We start from the raw sequence: 19,685 nt of genomic DNA on the forward strand, positions 1-19,685 counted from the left end.
GTAAAGTTTGTCTCCATTTCACTGTAGAGGATTCCGACACCGGGATGTAACAATCTGCAGCTGCTGTTGTCGGAAAAAACACAGACGGTGCGTTCACTGAAACTGGTAATTTACAGTGTTGTGGTGCATTCAAAGTTGTTGTTAAATGCCCTTTTCCCATCTGGTGGTTGTTTTTGTCATTCAACAGCTATTTACTAGTGAAATAAGTTATTGTTATAGTGATTACATTATTATTAATCATTTAATTTTGACGATATGGCCTTAGCAATAAACAAGCCATTCTTTAATGTCACCAACTGTTTAGTACCCTTCTTTTTTTTTACTTTCTTAAAATCGGTTCAGGCACTGTTAAGGCACCGCTACCGTTTTAAAAGTACCGCTTTAGCACCGGTATCCAAACCAAACAATACCCAACCCTAATATTGACCTTGATCTAGATTCAAATGTGTGACTAAATTAAATATATAATAAACAAATACAAATCAAGTTCATAAAGTCACTTTCTTTGCATTCATTTGATTCCCAATCAAGATACACTGGTAAGAATTGCTTTCCATTGTTAATATGTACTTAAAAACAGTTCTGAAATGCAAAATAATAGAATTTTAATCATGTGATAAAACATGCGATTAATCGCAATTAACTATAGAACTTCAACGATTAATCGCGATTAAGAAAATGTAATCGTTTGACAGCCCTAATATATATATATATATATATGCTTGGTAAGAATAATCTTTCATGCACTGACGCTGGTGAGAATTAACGGATTTAATCCAAAACTGTAGAATTAATACATATATACTAATAAAATTCTACATATGTCCATAAATGTTCACAACGCAAATGATCCAAGGTTTAAAATATTTCCATCCGACAGTAGAATGGATATGAAGCCTCCTAAAACGGGTTGATTTGACTTCTCTCATTAGCTCTTTTTCTTTTATATATATTCCAATATGGGTGACTGTGCTGGGATGTCCATTCATTTTGGTATTCAAATGCACTCACGTAGCTGTACTTTGAACAATGTGGTCTTAGTATTTCTTTTTGCTGTGACCATTCATGAACTGTCTGTAATGGAGAGCAGCATGCATTTCGGTTCGCTACAGTGTCTCTTGTGCTAGAAGAAATGTTCAAGTGATACCCGTAAGTGGCTTTAACTGAATTACGTTTTATTTCAAATAAGCCATTTACACAGCAGCGCTGTTGCCCTGTACCTTGCGGCGCAGCGTTGAAGCCCTGGACCAACTTGTCTGAATTCTCGCTGAAGAAGCGCTGGCGGTACATGATGCGAACGTCGGCATGGCAACCGCGGTTCAGGATGTCGGCAGAGTCGCTCATCAGCAGCGTGAAGCCGTCTGCTGCCATCGGACCCAGATCGGCATCGTCGAGCAGAGAGAAGAGCTTCAGAACACACAGCGGAAGGAAAGTTCAAATCAAAGCCCAGTTTTTCCTGTTCATCTTGGCACATGAAAGTCGTGTAAAAGGACAGAATAAAATTGCAATAAAAGGTCGGTGCAGTTGTATTTAACGTGCGTGTGTCTCTGTTCTTACCTTGTCAGTGAGTGTTGTAAACAGAGGGTGGTATCTGAGAAGCAGAGCCTTGGCAACCTGGAGACAAAGCAATGACATTGCACTTGCTTCTTCTTATACTGACATATAACTGTGTTAGGTTACCATTTAACTTGATTTATTGAATGACAGCCGACGGTAAAATAACCTTTGTGCATCGTCACACACCAAATGTCTTAATTATCTGACCAAAAGTTCAGACATTTGACCAAAAATGATTCTCTCTCTTTTAATTTATTTATTTATTTTGAGTAATGTTTAACTAATGCATTGCATGACACCATGTTGGGTTTTAGACACCATCAGGACCACAGTACGGTCTGTGGTATGGTATTGTACAGTATCTGTTTGTACATGCTCTCTGTGTCTATTTGTTTTTACTACGGCTGCAGCGTGGGTTAAGTGCCCAAGACAAATTTCCCACGATGGGGGACAATAAAGCTCATCTTGAATCTTGAATATTGAATCTAGAATCTAGAATCTAGCTGAGGAATATAAACAATTAGCAGCCGACAGACTGAAAACAGTGCGACTCTTACCCAGATCATGAGGGTGAAGGCCTGAGTGCGTACGGATGCAGACGCAGAGTCCAACTCCCTACACACTCTCTTCACGCTGCTCTGGATTTGGCTGTCAAGAGAATCACCTGAAGAAGAAATCAAACCACCACAGAAGCGTTCAGTTAGTAGGCTCTCGGGTTTTGGAACAGAAAAAGCAAAAACGGTAGCGTGAAGAGACACAAACTGACCCTGTGGTCTCTTGTTAACCAGGCCAGCGAAGCACTTTGCAGCCGAGGTGTATGAGAGCGGGTGGCTGCAGGCGCAGCTCATCTCCTCCAGCTCTGGCAGCAGTTCCTCTATCTGAGGCACCTCCACCTGGATGACACAAACAACCCTCAGAATGCAGATTCAGTAACAGATGCAAAGCTTCTTTTTTTTTTTAGGATCTTCAGAAAAGCGGAATTAAGTGTTTGAGTTGAGACTCACACTGCGAGGTAAGGAACACACGCATCCCATAAGCAGGCAAACCATCTGAGACTGGCTCCACGAGTCGCCCCGCTGCTTCTGGGAAAACATTACATGCCTGAATAAACACACTTTTCAAGTAACAGGGAAATGAAAAAGTCCTCTCTTCTCCGAAAGAGAACCAACCCCTAACTTAGAGCTGTCTATTATTGATTTGATTTTTATTTAGCACATGCGGGAAAACAACAACAGTGTTAAATATACAAAAAATTAAGTTAAAATGACAACCCAGAAAACCCTCAGGGGGCTTGGCATGTTGGGCTCCCTCAAATAATTTAACAAAAAGGTAGGATATAGAAAATATATACAGTGCTAAGCATAAGTTCATGAACCCATGCTAAAGTTGACTAAAAAGAGGAATAAAAAAAATCATCTTTTGTAAATTGAAAAAATGAGGAAAAATCCAACCTTTAAAAGGACACCAATTTTCTTTGTGAATGAATAATGTATCGTAAATAAATAAATGTTCTTCCTTAAAATACAGGGGGCATAAGTAAGTACACCCCTATGTTAAATTCATAGAGGAAGGCAGATGTTTATTTTTAAAGGCCAGATATTTCATGGATCCAGGATACTATGCATCCTGATAAAGATGTGGTGTATAAAGACATGCAAATATGAAGAGACAATATTTGAATAAACATTTTACTGCAGCCACGTGTGTACACAAACCCACGTACACACAAACCTTGAGCAGCTGGATGTGTGAAGGGAAGGAGTTGTCGGGCAAAAAGGAAACATCACCGTGCAGGAAGAGAGACACAGCCCTCGACGCCGTCTGTCCCGCCAACCTGACGACATCAAAAAAGAAAATACAGAAACCACACAAACCTCATGAAACATGCTCTTACAGTCGGAGACACTGCTAAAAAAGGTGAGAAACAGACAGGAACTAGTGCCATTTTTTCAAATCCGATTTAAATTTAGAAACAGAAACACAGCAGACAAAGCAACTTGTGGAAAAAAAAAAAAAGATGTCTTTAACACATTTGAAAGCTTAATAATTTCCCCAAGATACATCAAATGATTCCTAAGTATCCCAGGTACGTAGTCTACTGAAAAACAAAGAGCAGTCATTTGCTTCTAGCTGATATTTTGGAAAGCCAAAGTGTGGCACTGCTTAGTTATGTCTCTACATTAAGACAGTAGAGACGGGACGAGTCCAGTAGTTAACGTGGTGAAAAAGTGAATGAGAGTTTATACTGACGTGGGCTGCAGCCTGGAGCAGGAAGTGCTGATGACAGGGACCATGGCAGACAGGACCGCCTCCTCCACAAGAGGACTACGACGACCAGGTGACCCCTCGCCTACAACACGTCAATAGTGAGTTTCAGCTGAAATAATTCACTGTTAAACTTTAACATTTAGATTTTTTTTTTTTTAAATAACATTCTGCTGTAAAGTTGGCCATTTACCATGGGGGTCTATGGGGATTAGTCTCGCTTTGCCAGACCCTCCTCCAAAGCGCGCTGAAAGAGGGTCTGGCTACTCCTTTCTGGCTAAATTTGAAGCAAATCCCTCTAGGGCAGGGGTCGGCTAGCTTTTAAACATTTTTAAATGTTCTTGTTAATCAGTGTGCCATCTCAGCATTCTTCCGCATTCTGTGAATAAGGCAACGAGTACTACCCATCAGAGGCGGAGTAGGGCGGGTGTTCACGGAATGCGGATGGGGAAAAAGTCGATCAAACTACTGTAAATAACAGGCTGTGCTCCTGCCAATGGCTGTGAAAAAGATCATTTGGAATGCGGATGAGAGGACACTTCTGAAACACACTCTGGCACATTTATTATTATTATTGTTAGTGTGCCATTGGTAAAGCTACTGCGTGCCAATTAGGGCTGCACAATTAATCGCAATTTTATCATAATCGCAATATGAACTAGTGCAATATCCAAATCGCAGGGGGGGCGCAATATTTGTTAAAGGCAAAATACGTGTCAAACCATTCTAAAATAAAGTATTGGTGGCCGGGTTAGCTCAGTTGGTAGAGCAGGCGCATATATGGAGGTTTACTCCTCGATACAGCGGCCGCGGGTTTGACTCCGACCTGCGACCCTTCGCTGCATGTCATTCCCCCCTCTCTCTCCCCTTTCGTGTCTTCATCTGTCCTACGGAAATAATGGCCTAAAATGCCCGAAAAAAAATAAATAATAATAAATAAATAAATAAAATATATGTGGTGCTGCAGAGACGTCCCAGCCTACAAATCGTATCCTACAGACTAAAAAAAAAAAATCGTTGTTTGGTACAGATCCTCGCAAAAAACAATCACACTTCAATCATTTATTTTTTATATATTTTTCAATGAAAATGAGAATAATGATACAAAAATGATCATTCCCTCCAACATCGTGAATCATATCACAATCGCAATATCAGTCCAAAAAAAAATATCGCAATTAGATATTTTCCTAATATCGTGCAGCCCTAGTGCCAGTGGTGGCACACGTGCCAAAGGTCGCTGACCCCTGCTCTAGGGGCTCCTGAGATACAGCGTTCACAAGAATGGGACGGACTGACAGGCCCGAAACATAAAAAGACAAGAAAATCTCACTTTTTACAATACGGGACCTTTAAAAATGCGAGGACGACTGTGGTGGGACTGTGAATTAAGAAGTAGCACATTATCAGTAGTTAAAGTAGAAGTTATTTGGTGAGGCTGAAATGTGGGGTGATGGTGAAAAGTAAAAGAGGACATTATCAGAATTTCAGTTCAGGAACTGCTCACCCTGCAGTGCTGCCTGGAGCGCCAGAGACAGCAGGCGCGGGATAATGATGTCATGGAAGCATCGTCCCGTCTCCTCAGTGTCCTGAACCTGCTCTGCTATTCTCTGGAGGCTGCGACACGCCAACATCACCTCCTCCACTGAGAAACCAACGCCACCTGAAAAAGACAAAACAAGAAATTATGCTTTCAACTGAAACTTCTCTTCTGCTTCTTCTTCATTTGTTTAGCCTGTACACAATTCCTGTGACTTTAAACAACAACAACACACAAGTTATGCAATAACTGATGCATGTCATTTGACACAAATGCAGATGGGAGATGTGAGGTGTCAGCTAGCAGCACTGAAACTCACATTTCAGAATTTGATGGGTACCGATACTGTATCGTAGCTCTTGTTCTGCTTGACCTTTACATTTTTGTATTTGGAGACAGACTAATACGTAGATTACCTGGTGTAACCTGGTGGTTGGTCCATACAGTTAAAAAAGTCAAATCCTTCTGCCTAAATATAGAGAGATTGTGACTGCTTCAAGGCAATTTAGGCGAAAAAAGGTTTAAATCTTCAAACTAGTGCTGTCAAACGATTAAAATATTTAATCGCGATTAATCGCATTAATGTCATGGTTAACTCGCAATTAATCGCACATTTTTATCTATTCTAAATGTCCCTAGATTTCTTTTAGTCCCATTATTTTTTCTCATTTTAATGCTCTTATCAACATGGAAAAGTGGATCGGCCTTGCTTTGTGCAAATGTTTTTTTTTTTTATTGAAAACAACATTGATTCTGTCTGAAGTCGCCTGGCTTTGACGAGGGGGCGGAGAATTGGCATCAGCTGTGTGCTTGGCCATCAAGTGGTCTTTCAGACGATGAGAGCTCAGTTCACAACGACAAAACACACGGGTCACTTCGGTCTTGTCAATGGAACCATTTGGCAACTTTATAAAAGTAAACTTTCCATTCAGAATCTCATTGGCATCCATTTCGGCGTCTCGCGCTCGCCATCCACTCAAAACGTAACGTTGGCCTACTACTCTTTGGCCGCCTCGCAAGCCCAAACAAGTGTGTGCGGCGTGCCTGTTGTTGTGTTTCCGGTCTAGCTAGATCCGGTGTGGTGTTGTAGTTTTTCTAACGTTAAAAAACGACGTTTGCTAGGCCAAAAAGAACGTTAATCTCGCGATGAAAAAATAGACGCCGTTAAAATGGGTTTAAGAACGTGTTTAACTGACAGCCCTACTTCAAACCATCTGTAAAAAAAAAAAAAACGTCATCTATAAAGAGGAATGGCTGTTTGTTTTTTTTGGACTGTAGGCTTCCAGCAATCATGTTGAGAAAGAAATGAGTCTATGCCTGAAGTCAGAAAACAGATTACCTGTGTGTGCTGAGCTGAGGACCTCCAAGAGGACAGGCGTGCTCTCCTGGACAACACTGGGTTGGGTGGACACCGCGGCCAGAGCAGACAAACACCGCTGGCGCACTGCATGATGGGAACGCCGCTCAGAAACTGCTCTTTCGTGGTCATGATCCATGGGCTCTGAACAGAGGAGGGTTAAAGATGTGCAAGATACACTCATGAATTGCCATTCTGCTGACCTAATGTTAAATGGTAAATTCAAGAAAAACATTAGTGGGAGGGGGAGAGCGCCTATGCAATTAATTAGTTTACGTTTAAATATTTGTAAAAATGAAAGTAATATTTCGGTTGATCAAAAAAATACTAAATAAATGCACTGAGTCAAAGAGGTAAAGAAATAAATCATGGAAAAGTCCAGCTACTTTTTACAAGCATTGTATAATACAAATATTAGTATCTGTATAGAGTTTTTACATACTCCCTGATACTGTATATTTTTAGTGTGTGCTATTCACTTACCAGAAAACATCTCCGTCTTTAGTCTTGGGATGAGTTTAGTGATGAAGGCTGCAGGGTGCAACGCTGCTAAGGCTCCGGCACACTCCACCACAGCAAGACTGCAGGCCGAAAACAGGACAAAGACTCAGACAGATACCATTTATGTTCAGATCAACTGCCAAAACAAACAAAAAAGTTGTGTTAAGCCGCCTACACATGATAGGGGGCAAAACTGCTCCGCGCTGGCCGTTCCATTGATTTCCTATGGGAAGAGCGGTGGAGCTCACCGCTCATATTCCAGTCCTTCCAGAAAAATGCGGAGTTTTTTGGTGATTGTTGCGGGCAAAAATCCTTGATTATGCGGCACGTTTTCTTAAATAATGCGATGGATTATGCGGGATATTTATGCAATTTTATGCGATGAAATTGCGGGAACTTGCAAAAACTGCGGTTTCATCATGGCTTCACCGCGGGGTTTGCAGCTTTTCGATGACGTTCACGTCGCGTAATTACGTCACTTCATAACGTTCCCATGGCAACAGGGGAAAATGGCTGCTCTTGTGTGAAGTACACGCAACATCTTTCAACTTTCTGCTAAGATATATGTGATTTTTTTGCAACGAAAATGCGGGGATTATGAAATCATGCAAGCCCCGCATATTTTGCGCGGAAATCGGCAATTTATGCGGCGAAAGTGCGCCGTATTTGAAAAAAATGCGGCCTTTGGCTGATTATGCATTGAATTATGCGATCACATAATCGCATTTTCTGGAGGGACTGATATTTGCGCCGAGCGCTGCGCTCAAAGTTCCAATTAATTCAACTTTGACCTAGTTGCCGTTTTTTTTTTTACAGTGTGTTCAGGGGACAGGCAGCTCACGGATAGTGAGATGTTTGCTGTATGTGACAAAAAATGTTGTAGCCTAAAAAAAAAACGTGACATTGCTTAGAGCACCTTTAAGAGGTAGTAGCAATAGAGGAATCCAAAAGATGACAGAGGAGAGACAGATGGAAGTATGTTCAACATGAGCTCACCTGACTTCGGCGTCGTCCTCCGTCAGCACTAGTCTGGTTAGGTGATCTACAGCCAGCTCAATATCAGAGTCCAACAGCAGGCCTGAGAGAGACAGTAGATTTGTAATATTTGAAACAGTGCTAAATGTCTGACTAAAATCTGACTCGGCTGTAGGCCGTGAATGTAAAAAGACTTCATTGGCACCTCACCTCTTTGTTGCGCCAGTGAGGTGAGCACAGAGTTGGCTGTGATCTGCAGACTGGCATTCGTCTCGGTCAGAGCAGAAAACACCATGCTGCACAGAGACGGACGGAAGGCTAAAAACACACTCTCTTCTAATGTGGAGAAGGCGAAACGCAGACAAACAAAAACAGAAAAGTTAAAACCTGAAAGCAAATGCTGTCTCTAGTCTCCATGGTTATACATGAACAGCACCTAAACACAGTCAAAAAAAAGAAAAAAAGAAGAGCAGTCCTTTTTATATCCGTTTTGAAGTTCCTATTCATGATTTAATGTCAAGAGACAATAAACTACAGAAAGCTTTTTATTCTTGTTCATGCTATATTCAAACACAAAAACCACACTCTGCGATGCAATGGTATGAAACAGATGCGCCCAAGTGATTAAAATGTGAAACAAATGTATCATTTGTGGTGTATGATTTGTAAGATTTGTATCATTATGTATTGCTGTTGAAGTGGAACAAGACAAAGCTGTTAGAAATGGATGTCACACATGAGTGTTCTGGAATGAAAATGTTGCCCTGAAGTAAGACAGCAATAAACAGCACTTGCCGTTGTCTGAAGACCGGCAGGTTTTTACTGACAGGATGAATCGCTGCACCACCTCCAGTAATGTTCGCCTGTGGGAACACTGCACAAAGAAAAAAGAAGTCATGTTTTCCAGTGTAGTAAGTTACTCATATCATTAGGGATGCACCGATACCACTTTTTTTCAGACTAAGTACAAGTACTTACATTTGGGTATTTGCCAAAACAAAAGTACCAAAATGAGTACTAATAATACTATTACAGTTCTAACAATTAATTTGAAAACATGCATTATTTGCACCTGAATGCATCATGACCTTACGAGGTGTACCTGAATGCATCATTGAATGCATGTTGTCGGTGCCAACATGCTTTAAGATAAGATAACCTGAATGCACCATGAAGTCCTGTCGGTGCCCACATGCTTTACCGTTCCTTGTTTGTTTACATAGCAACTCACCAGGAAGGCATAATGTTGCCACGCGGGTGACTTCAGGGAAGTGGGAGGATTTTCCAGTTCTATTGTTTCTCAGACTCTGGCAGTGGCCTTGGTTTCTGGAAAAGGGAAGCTGCAGGCTACCGGTAAGCTACGCTATATTTAGCTACGGACTGTTTCATGTCCCCGACCGGGACTCCCGTTTTGAGTGAAATACAGCCACACTTTAGACCGTTTTGCTTTGAGCTTTTTAAGCGCGCTTAAGCTATAAAGCTGCCAACTGTAATGCCAATTAGCATTAAATGCAGTTATATCTGAGTTGTTTTATGAGTACAAGTGCATTAGCAAAGTCACAGACCCGATACCAACACTGGTATCGGTGCATCCCTAGATATCATCACACAGATATCAATACTATGACTTAAGAGTCCATTTATTTTTTTATTTCACCTTTTTTTAATTCAGGCAAGTCATTAAGAACATGTTCTTATTTGCAATGGTGGCCTTAATGTCCATGACATCATAGATTGGGTTAGGGTTAGTGAATGACACTAAAAGAGAATGACCTCAAAAATACGACAACAATAGTACAAGTTAAAGCACCACTCTACCCATGCCAGTTTTAAACGAAACAAACATCTGGACGGTTCCCTTGTGTACCTGTGCTCTGCTGTTGTACTGCTCAATGAGAGAGGGCATCACAGCGGCTGTTATGATGTGGCTGGCCCTGTCGGAGGCGCTGCAGGCGGCCTGCAGCAGCTTGGCGCTGGGCCACACGAGCTTCAGGTCCGGCTCAGACAGGTGATGTTTGCAGTCTGGAACGACATCACACTTTCAGTAAAAAACAAACAAAAAACAATACCACTAGACATGTTTCACAGAGGTATACTGATATGTGAAAAAAAAAGTGGAGAGGATTTCCCTGCAAATTCTTTACAAGCAGATCAGTCAATAAGTTCAACCTATTTCAGTCTAAAATATTGACTGGCCTTTAAAAATTCACCAATATCAGTCAAACCATTATCAAGTGAAAAAACATCAATAAAATATATACACACACATACATATATATATATATATATATATATATATATACACACATATATATATATATATATATATACAGTGCTGCTCATAAGTATTCATACCCATGCTAAAGTTGACTAAAAAAGAGGAATAAAAAAAATCATCTTTTGGAAATTGATCTTAATGCCTTAATTAAAAAAAATGAGGAAAAATCCAACCTTTTAAGGACACCAATTTTTTTTGTGAATGAATAATGTATTGTAAATAAATAAATGTTCTTCCTTAAAATACAGGGGCCATAATTATACATACCCCTATGTTAAATTCCCATAGAGGAAGGCAGATTTTTATTTTTAAAGGCCAGTTATTTCATGGATCCAGGATACTATGCATCCTGATAAAGTTCCCTTGGCCTTTGGAATTAAAATAGCCCCCACATCATCACATACCCTTCACCATACCTAGAGACTGGCATGGTTTTATTTCAGTTAGCCTAATAGCTGGTTTGATTTGCATTGATATGGATCTTATCTCAGTTAGCTATTAGGCTAACTGAAATAAAACCATGCCAATCTCTAGGTATGGTGAAGGGTATGTGATGATGTGGGGCTATTTTAATTCCAAAGGCCAAGGGAACTTTATCAGGATGCATAGTATCCTGGATCCATGAAATAACTGGCCTTTAAAAATAAAAATCTGCCTGCCTCTATGGGAATTTAACATAGGGGTATGTATAATTATGGCCCCTGTATTTTAAGGAAGAACATTTATTTATTTACAATACATTATTCATTCACAAAAAAAATTGGTGTCCTTAAAAGGTTGGATTTTTCCTCATTTTTTTTAATTAAGGCATTAAGATCAATTTCCAAAAGATGATTTTTTTTATTCCTCTTTTTTAGTCAACTTTAGCATGGGTATGAATACTTATGAGCAGCACTGTATATATATATATATATATATATATATATACACACACACACACATATATACACACACACACACACACACACACACATATATATATATATACCTTAATATAAGCCTATAAAAATGTGATATTGGTTGGTAGGTTTCCTAAACTCTAACTGCATTTTGGCAGGAAACCAACAGTCATCTGAGGCTAACATTATATCTTGTGCACCGTTAACACGACACATTAACTGTACAAGCAGTTGGTTGAAATTAGAGAGCTGAACAGTCACAGTGGTATCATTTCCTGCCCATCTACTTTAGCAGTTAACCCTCCCATAACCACAGTTCTGACATTTTTAGATCAGCACTTTTTACATCTACACTCCCTCTCTTTCTGCCCGCCAGCCACTCTGCATGCACCAGGGCAAAGTCATGTAACAAGTCTTTCCCAATTTTGTTGTTTTTGTGTCTTCCAACTTGAATTGTTAATAAAACCGCTGTATTTAGTTCACCTATAGGACTCTAATAATGGCAATTTTCCCTTTATTTCGGCAACTTTTCTATACACTCTTGGAGTTTATACATCCTTCCAATAAAATGAGGATTTGTTATTCATGTGCAAATAAGCTCAATTTCACAATACGTCACCTTTGAGAACGAGATCCAGGAAGGTGCTGAGGGAGTCTTCAGAGTCAGAGCTGAGGACCGAGCGAGACAGACAGGAAGTGAGTGCGGTAAGAGCAGCGAGGCCAGCAGACTCAATCTTCTCACTTGCTGTCTGAAACACCTGCAGGGAAACAACAGGGGGGGGAGGGGCAGCTTTCATTAATTTGTTCTTCACATCAACAAAAAAGGGGATTACATTAACACTTTGTTTATTTTGGTCTACATGGTTTGACACATTTATGTAATGGATCTTTAATTGGGTTTTCAGTGCCTGGAGCCTGAGGAATGTCTCTCACACAAGAACATACTGATGAATAGAAGCACTGGTCCAGTGTTCACAATGGCTTTTTCTTGGCTTTCAGAGCATGAGCAACTGCACTTGTTCCCTGCTTCCCATAAAGCATTGTGTTTTGGGTCATTTTCCTTTAGATCAATGGTGTCAAACTCCACTTCACTACAGGCCACAGTGGAAAAAGAGAATCACATCCAGGGCCAGACATGTAAAGTTTATTGACATGCTTTTTTTAAGAGAAAAAGTCAAATATTTTGACTGCATTACTGCATGTCTCATATAGCTTTCTCACTTACTGTTTGGGAAAAGTCGTCAAAAACGTTCCTTAGCTATCATAGAAAAGGCGCCAAAAACATTGGAAGTCTAAAGCAACGAAAAAGCGCCAAAAAGTGACAAAAATGTAGGGAAAAGCGATAAAAACTAGCTGGGCCAAAATGTATTGGGAACCTAAATCGATATGCGGGCTGGATCAAAATCTGGGAGGGGCCGGATTTGGCCCGAGGGCCTTGAGTTTGACACACTAGCTTTAGATGCTCTCTATTACATTCTCACTTCTGAACCATCAGTTCTATTGTTGGAAGACGGTGACTCACATCTTCATATGTCTTGGAGACATCATTTGGAGTTCAAATGGTCTTGTTTGCAACTGGACATGCAACACAAACTAACACTGCAGAGTTTGATATTTTTTTTCCCCAAAGTTGGTTGATGTGAACGCAGCCTTAAAGATCCTTCTTGTTTTTGAGTGTGTAGTGGGTGAAAATAAAATCAGCAACTAAATAAGTAGAAGGCTATTTCCACAAAAAAAAAAAAACAACACTTTAAGATGTTAAAATGTTTCCTTACAAAGCTTAGATACCATATACACACCAATAAAATAAAATCACAGGTACTATTACTGTTTGTATACATGTATCTCAAACCAACCTCTCGGCGCAGTGACGCCCACAGTCCCTCGAGGAATTCTGCCAAGTCCTTATGTTCATATTGTGACACGCCAGCAGTCTGAAAAAATATCAATGAGATAAGAAACCGGGTACACCCCGCAGATATAATACCTATGGTACACCCTGCTTCACCTCCATAAGTTCGAATCTCAGCAGCTCCACTGTAGTTGTAACGAGTTGTAATATCATCCACGTTTACAAACTTCAGAAAATAGTAGAGATTTCTTACCAGAGTCTGCAGCGAGTCCAGCTTGGAACTCGGAACGTCGGAGTCCAGCTTCTCAATGATGAGCGGTAACAAAAACTGCAACAGTGAAGCAATACACAGCACATGAAAACTCTCTTTAGGCCCTTAAAGACGGTCACAACAAAAGGCGCCTATTGCACCAAAAAGAGAAACGTAAATGGAAATTGATCGTCCCCACCTCAGCAAATCGTGGCGTCCCAGTGAGGACGTCCCTCAGCATCTGGATCAGCTCCTCTTTGGTGATGCCGTGGGGGTCATTGGGAGGCTGGGGTGGGTGAAGCGTATGGGGTGGGGGGAATAACACACAGAAATCATAAATGCACCTACACATGTTCACAGAAAAATGTTGGGCTGCAACTAACTAACTAACTTATTTTTTTTTATAGTCAATTAATCTGTTGGTTATTTTGTTAATGAATTAATTGGTGAAAAGTCAATTAGTGTTTTCCAAAGCCCTCAAATGTCTTGTTTGGTCCAACACTCAAAGCTATTCAGTTAACTGTCATAGAGGAGTGAAGAAACTAGAAAATATTCTCATTGTGGCCGGGTTGGCTCAGTGGGTAGAGCAGGCGCAGATATACTGAGAGGCTTATGCCTCGACGCAGAGGTCCAGGGTTCGAGTGATGATTTCCTGCATATCTTCCCCCTCTCTCTCCCCTTTCTCACCTAACGGTCCTATCGATTCAAGGCGGAAAAGGCCAGAAAAAAATGATATTCTAACTCCCAAGTTCCACCAACTGCGGAACAGCTGTGGATCCGCTCCGGAACGGCGGCGGAGTCAACAGGTTTCCATTAAAGTCAATGTGTGTATTTCCACTGACTGTGGAGCGGCTGCGTTCCGACTCGGTCCGCAGCCCTCCGGAGCAGATACGCAGAGCTTCTATTTTTGGCGGACGCCGGAGAGCTCCGCAGCAAATCAGCACGGGGCAGATAGTGCGGGACAGGAAGTCCAGCACAGAAACAAAATTAAACATCCGGTTCATTTTCAAAATAAAACACGCCGTGCTCACGGCGGATCATATTTCCCTGCACTACACCTTGAAAACACAGCACAGAGTTGTTTCCCCTCTACTCCTCTGGATGGAAACAAACTGTTGTCGGTTTTGTGGTTCTATTCTACGTGAATTCGCGAGAACTCGTGGGTCCTCGTGACTTCAGCGGTCAGTCATGGCCGCAGCCGTGCCGCAAACAATCTGGACCTGGTGGGTATTGAAGGACGGCGGAGCACGGAGCCGACACGCAGCGGAGCCGATCCGCATTCGTTCCGCAGTTGGTGGAAATGAGGGGTTAGAAGCTGGAATCAGAGAATTCTTTTTCTTCACTTTTTTCCATAAAAACATTACTCAAACCGATTAATCTATTATCAAAATAGTTGCCGATTAACTTCATATTTGACAACTAATCGATTCATCTTTGCAGCTCTAGAAGAATGTTGCGGTCTTGACTGTATGTCCCACAGAGCCCCACCTCATATTAGATCGTCGTGGTAATGTGCTGTTCTGCTCCAGAGAGTCAACAAACAATCACAGAGCCGATATCATCTGTGACGTAGAGATGGGAAATGTGCGTGACCAAACGAGGAAGCAGACGCTGTATTATTGTTTCCTACAGAGTTGACTTGAGGCCACAGGAAGTCAGTGATGACATTTCTGTCTGCTGCCCTCTCTGCTTCCATCAGTTCTTAAAGGCAAAGCAGCTGAGTAAACAGGGACTTACGGGGCTGAAGTCGATGGGGAAATAGCAGGACGTCACTTCAAACAGCTCCTCCGCGAATTTACCTGAGACAGCAGACAGGAAATCAACGGAAAGCAAAACAGAGTCATGCTGGAACTGTGCAATGGATGGTAACAAAGGTCAGAGAGGGACAGAGACAGTGAGAAAACGGCAAGAAAAGATGCTGTGTGTGTGTGTGTGTGTGTGTGTGTGTGTGTGTGTGTGTGTGTATGCGCTCTCACCTAGATCATAACCCCGGAGGACAATGTTCTTGGCAATCTGGAAGGCTAACAGGAGGTTGCGAGGATCCCTCTCTCCGTCCATTGATTGGACAAAACCAAACACAAAGTCTGCCCCCAAACCCTTCAGTTCTGCGGAAAAGTCAAACAGGAACACATGGTTTGGATTAAAAGGTCCAGTGTGTAACGTGTTTAGTTGTTCATTCTCAAAATCTGTGTTGCCCGTTCACAAACTTGTCCTTTTTCATGAATATTTACCACCACCATCAATAACAAGTATTCCTTTTGGCTTGAAGTTTTACATTGGCATTGGCATGAACTGGGGTAGACGCTCCATATTCATGCGCCATCTTGAAATACGTTAGCCGGTAAGAGACATACAGGACATACTGCTCCGCCTTTGGCGTTTTGTCGCATGATAAACTCACAGGTGCTGCTAATGCTGCTAATGGGTATCGTAGCTTCCCGGCCGCGGCAAGTTTGAATAAGGAAACATGGAGGACCACACGTATTCAAAATCCAAATTTCAGGAACAGGAGTCTTCTTCTTCGCCCAGAAAAAGAAAAAGGATATTGAAAAGAGCAAGAGACCGGCTTTTTGAAGCGTGAAGGCTACCGTAGCTGTAATACGTACTTTGAACTGCGCGGCGCGAGAGAGTTGATTGCGATATATGATCTCTAGATGGGAGAAATTCCCACACATTGGACCTTTAAAATCTGTAAAGGCGGATTTATGGTTGTACGCAGGCTCTACACAGAGCCTACCAAGCCCCAGCCAAGGGGACCAATGACAGTTGTTGCGGTCTGCGTCGCCACGGCGTGTAGTTACATTTCTGGGGAGGTGCACGTCAGGTTACAGCGTACGTAGCTGCGCGTAGCTACGGCGTCGATTCAACGCAGAACCTAAAATCAGACTTAAGACAGAGGACAGAAATATGGGTTCATCACATAATGTTTGGAGAGGGGTGATACATTCTTATTTCCACCAAGTTGAAGAAATTACACAATGTACCTCTTCCTGAAAATCTGAGGAAGTTGTTAGGACGTACTGTAGGGTGAAGGCTAAAAGTGTGTTAAGATTGCTTAATCGAAGCTTAAATCGACAATTACGACTAGCCTAACAAATGAAAAAGAGCCTTCATTTCCTGTTTGATCAAGTACTTTCTTCTATTTCATAAAGTATAAAATGGGGAGACAGAGGTGAGGACACACTGTGTCATCCAACACGCTGGTGTGCTCATGACACGGCAACTACCGGCAGCCACACACAAAAACACTTTTTTGTCAGTCTTCTTTTTTGCATGCAAAACACCCAGTGCATGCAAATGATTCAACTCTGCGTAAGGTGTGACAACTCTGTCCTTTATTACAGGGCTGGTAAGATGGTATCACCGCCCTGGGGTGAGCAACGACCACAGCGATTAGTCAGCCAACTGGTGAGATTTCGGACTTTCGAAACTCACTCTGTGCCGTTTGGAATCCCCTGTGTCTTCAACACAGAAGCTTGGTTTTTCTTCCAGCAAAGCTCTCAGTCATAGTGGAGAACTGTTAGCTGTCTGTCTCGATCAACTGAATCACGCTCAAACCTGCTGTCTCTTACCGGCTTCTCTGGTCGCCATGAGGTTGATGAGCATGTTGTAGACGCAGGCTCTCTCCGTCAGCATCAAAGACTGGAGAGAAAAACACACCCGATGAGATTTTAACCCACAATACCCCAGATGTAGGAACATTTTCGATGAGTCAAGTTGACCAACAAAACATACTTCGCAGACATGAAGGAAAACAGGAATCACAGACATTCTTAGATGTGTTGGTATATAGAGAGTGAGGGCTTCAAGTCTCACCTGAACATGAACATCCTGGAACAAAGACCTCAGCATGGACACAGCTGAGCCAGGAGGCAACACTGCACATTTTGTCTGGAGAAAGCATAAACACACACACACACACACACACACACACACACACACACACACACACACACGTTGGTCGCCGCCATCACATCTGACTGGAGCTTCTCAAAATGATTCTCTCGAAACCTGCCAAGCAGCAAACTAACTTGAACATTTAGCACGCAGTTCATCTTTAGTGTTGTTGTCACTGAAAATCCATCAGCGGCAGACACTCACCAGCGCTCCGAGCCCCTGTAAAACAGGCGGCGTGATGACGTAATGGTCCTTTAGACGGTTTTCGTAGAAGGCAATGAGCACTTCCACTGGGGAGAACAGAGACAGAGAGACATGCGATAAAATATCACTCTTTACATAAATATGTTCATGTAGACCTGCAAGACAGTGGTGTAGTCTAATGTACTGTAGTGGATATACTGTACTGTATATGTATGGGCCTATACTGTATATATGGGCCAGAATGGGCCTGGGGGGGGGGGGGGTCCTCCCCCAGGGAAGTTTTGAGCATCAATGACTTCATTTCCTGCATTCTGACACACTTTTATGCACCAATTTACCTTTATTTAGCCTATGTGAAGAAGAAAAACAGAGATGACAATTCCAAATATATAAAAATGACAATGCAAGTACGTTCTTATGTGTCATTGGGCATTTTTAAGTGGGTATACGGAAATCCTGGAGCTTTCTTAGTGGTTATACTGCGTATACCTGCGTATCATGTAGACTACACCACTGCTGCAAGACCACTGGCAACACTTATTAGATACATTTTTTTGATTTGTTTGCGTTTCAATATTTTAGCAATCAGCCAACAAGGCACTGAGATAATATAGCATGTCAGTACTGTTTATGGTATCTAGAAAACTAACAAAGAGTAAAGAAGAGAGTGGGATAGATTTTCTACAAAATATAAGAGAAGATGTGTACCTTCTGTCTCTGTAAGGCTTCCATAGCACTCCTGTAAAACTTCAGAGAGAAGCTGGACTCCTCTGGCTCGAGTGTGAGACTGAGAGCTGGTCAAACTCTGTCTATAACAGGGAATGCAATGAAAATGTTAATTATTAAATATTAATATAACAGCAACTCTAAATGTATCTAATGCCTTTTAGTAAATAGTGAATATAAGTCTACAATATAGTGTGGATAGTATAAAAATGTATAGTCTAGTATATAATCATTTACCATTCATGAGAATACCTCATATCGGCTTGGCTGGGTGACATTAGCAAAATTAAATATCTTAAAAATGTTTAATGAAATGTAAAGCTTTTAACTTCCACTACCTGACCTCCATTGTCTAACACATTCAGTACATAAACCAAAATAAGATTGCAACAGGTAAAAGAATACATTAAATCATACTACGGTTAAGGTTATTGCTGTACTATTGGGAAAGTGTTAATAGCTTACCCCAGTGCTTCCACTAGCTGTAGTACTGTAAACTTTCCGTCTTTGACACCTGAACAGAAAGCCAAGTTTAGTGAATTGTAGCAAATAATTGATATAAAGATAACTAACTACAAACGCACACAGAAAACGTATAACAACACACAAGCATAACTAAGTTATCTCTAGTAGTAGTAGTACAGATTAACTAGCAGCATCGGTGGGGTTCAAAGGTGCACAGTTCAATGACAGGATGCTTTCATTCGGTCGCGCGCGCGCGCACACACACACACACACACACACACACACACACACACACACACACACGCGCGCGCACATACACACACAAACACGCTAGCAGGCAGCATGCGATAACCACACTGGGCTAGCATCAAAATCCACATTACTAGTCGAATGACAATACAATTAAACGTTAGATTTGGCGTGTGCTGGTATGACGATAAAAAAAATGAGCAGACCGGTGTCACACCCTGTGTGTTTTAGTTGCATGAAGGTGAACACCACACAGGATGTTGTGGCGCTTAGTTAGCTAGTTAACGTTAACCATCATGCAGTGTTGCGCATCCTTGAAGCGGCAGCTCAGCAGCTTCTACGGCTTGTTTTTCGCAACGAGCTGTTGAGGAAAGGTGTCGAGGAAAATAAGATTAAGATGTATTTACCTGTTGCTGTATCTTTAGCCTTACTGTCCTGTAGTCCCGAGACAAATTCCTCCACCAGAGACAGCAGCAAGATACTGTCCGCAGCCATCATGCCCTGTAACTCAACTGAGAATACGCATGCGCGAAAAGTTAAGGGGGGAAAACAAAAAGTGACTAATGTTAACATAAACATTTATATAATAGGACCATTAACGAACAATGCAATCATTCATTGAGCGCATTTGGGTGAGTTGTATGTTGCTTGAAATTTAAATGTTTTCTGA

The 19,685-nt window shown here is 41.6% G+C and overlaps 1 protein-coding gene across 2 annotated transcripts in view; it reads right to left on the reverse strand.

Annotated features, from left to right (window-relative positions):
- Nucleotides 1-19,527, reverse strand: part of mms19 (MMS19 homolog, cytosolic iron-sulfur assembly component) — a 25,922-nt gene extending 6,395 nt beyond the window's left edge. The window contains exons 1-26 of one of the 2 annotated variants that reach the window (XM_078279120.1): nt 19,423-19,527; nt 18,767-18,815; nt 18,284-18,384; nt 17,576-17,661; nt 17,291-17,365; nt 17,047-17,116; nt 15,451-15,579; nt 15,212-15,273; nt 13,674-13,760; nt 13,478-13,552; nt 13,229-13,306; nt 11,992-12,130; nt 10,063-10,217; nt 8,991-9,069; nt 8,406-8,531; nt 8,217-8,298; nt 7,203-7,300; nt 6,702-6,863; nt 5,330-5,485; nt 3,808-3,907; nt 3,289-3,391; nt 2,562-2,636; nt 2,324-2,450; nt 2,115-2,221; nt 1,558-1,614; nt 1,221-1,407 (exon numbers count right to left, since the gene is read on the reverse strand). In XM_078279120.1, coding sequence (XP_078135246.1) covers nt 1,221-1,407; nt 1,558-1,614; nt 2,115-2,221; nt 2,324-2,450; nt 2,562-2,636; nt 3,289-3,391; nt 3,808-3,907; nt 5,330-5,485; nt 6,702-6,863; nt 7,203-7,300; nt 8,217-8,298; nt 8,406-8,531; nt 8,991-9,069; nt 10,063-10,217; nt 11,992-12,130; nt 13,229-13,306; nt 13,478-13,552; nt 13,674-13,760; nt 15,212-15,273; nt 15,451-15,579; nt 17,047-17,116; nt 17,291-17,365; nt 17,576-17,661; nt 18,284-18,384; nt 18,767-18,815; nt 19,423-19,513 — 2,656 coding nt within the window. In that variant the 5' untranslated portion in view covers nt 19,514-19,527. Of the gene's footprint in view, nt 1-1,220; nt 1,408-1,557; nt 1,615-2,114; nt 2,222-2,323; nt 2,451-2,561; nt 2,640-3,288; nt 3,392-3,807; nt 3,908-5,329; nt 5,486-6,701; nt 6,864-7,202; nt 7,301-8,216; nt 8,299-8,405; nt 8,532-8,990; nt 9,070-10,062; nt 10,218-11,991; nt 12,131-13,228; nt 13,307-13,477; nt 13,553-13,673; nt 13,761-15,211; nt 15,274-15,450; nt 15,580-17,046; nt 17,117-17,290; nt 17,366-17,575; nt 17,662-18,283; nt 18,385-18,766; nt 18,816-19,422 lie in introns of both variants that reach the window. The other variant, XM_078279119.1, reaches the window with a different exon arrangement.
- Between the last annotated feature and the right edge of the window lie 158 nt (nt 19,528-19,685).

This window comes from Sander vitreus, chromosome 21, assembly GCF_031162955.1.
Source record: "Sander vitreus isolate 19-12246 chromosome 21, sanVit1, whole genome shotgun sequence".
Lineage (NCBI taxonomy): Eukaryota > Metazoa > Chordata > Actinopteri > Perciformes > Percidae > Sander > Sander vitreus.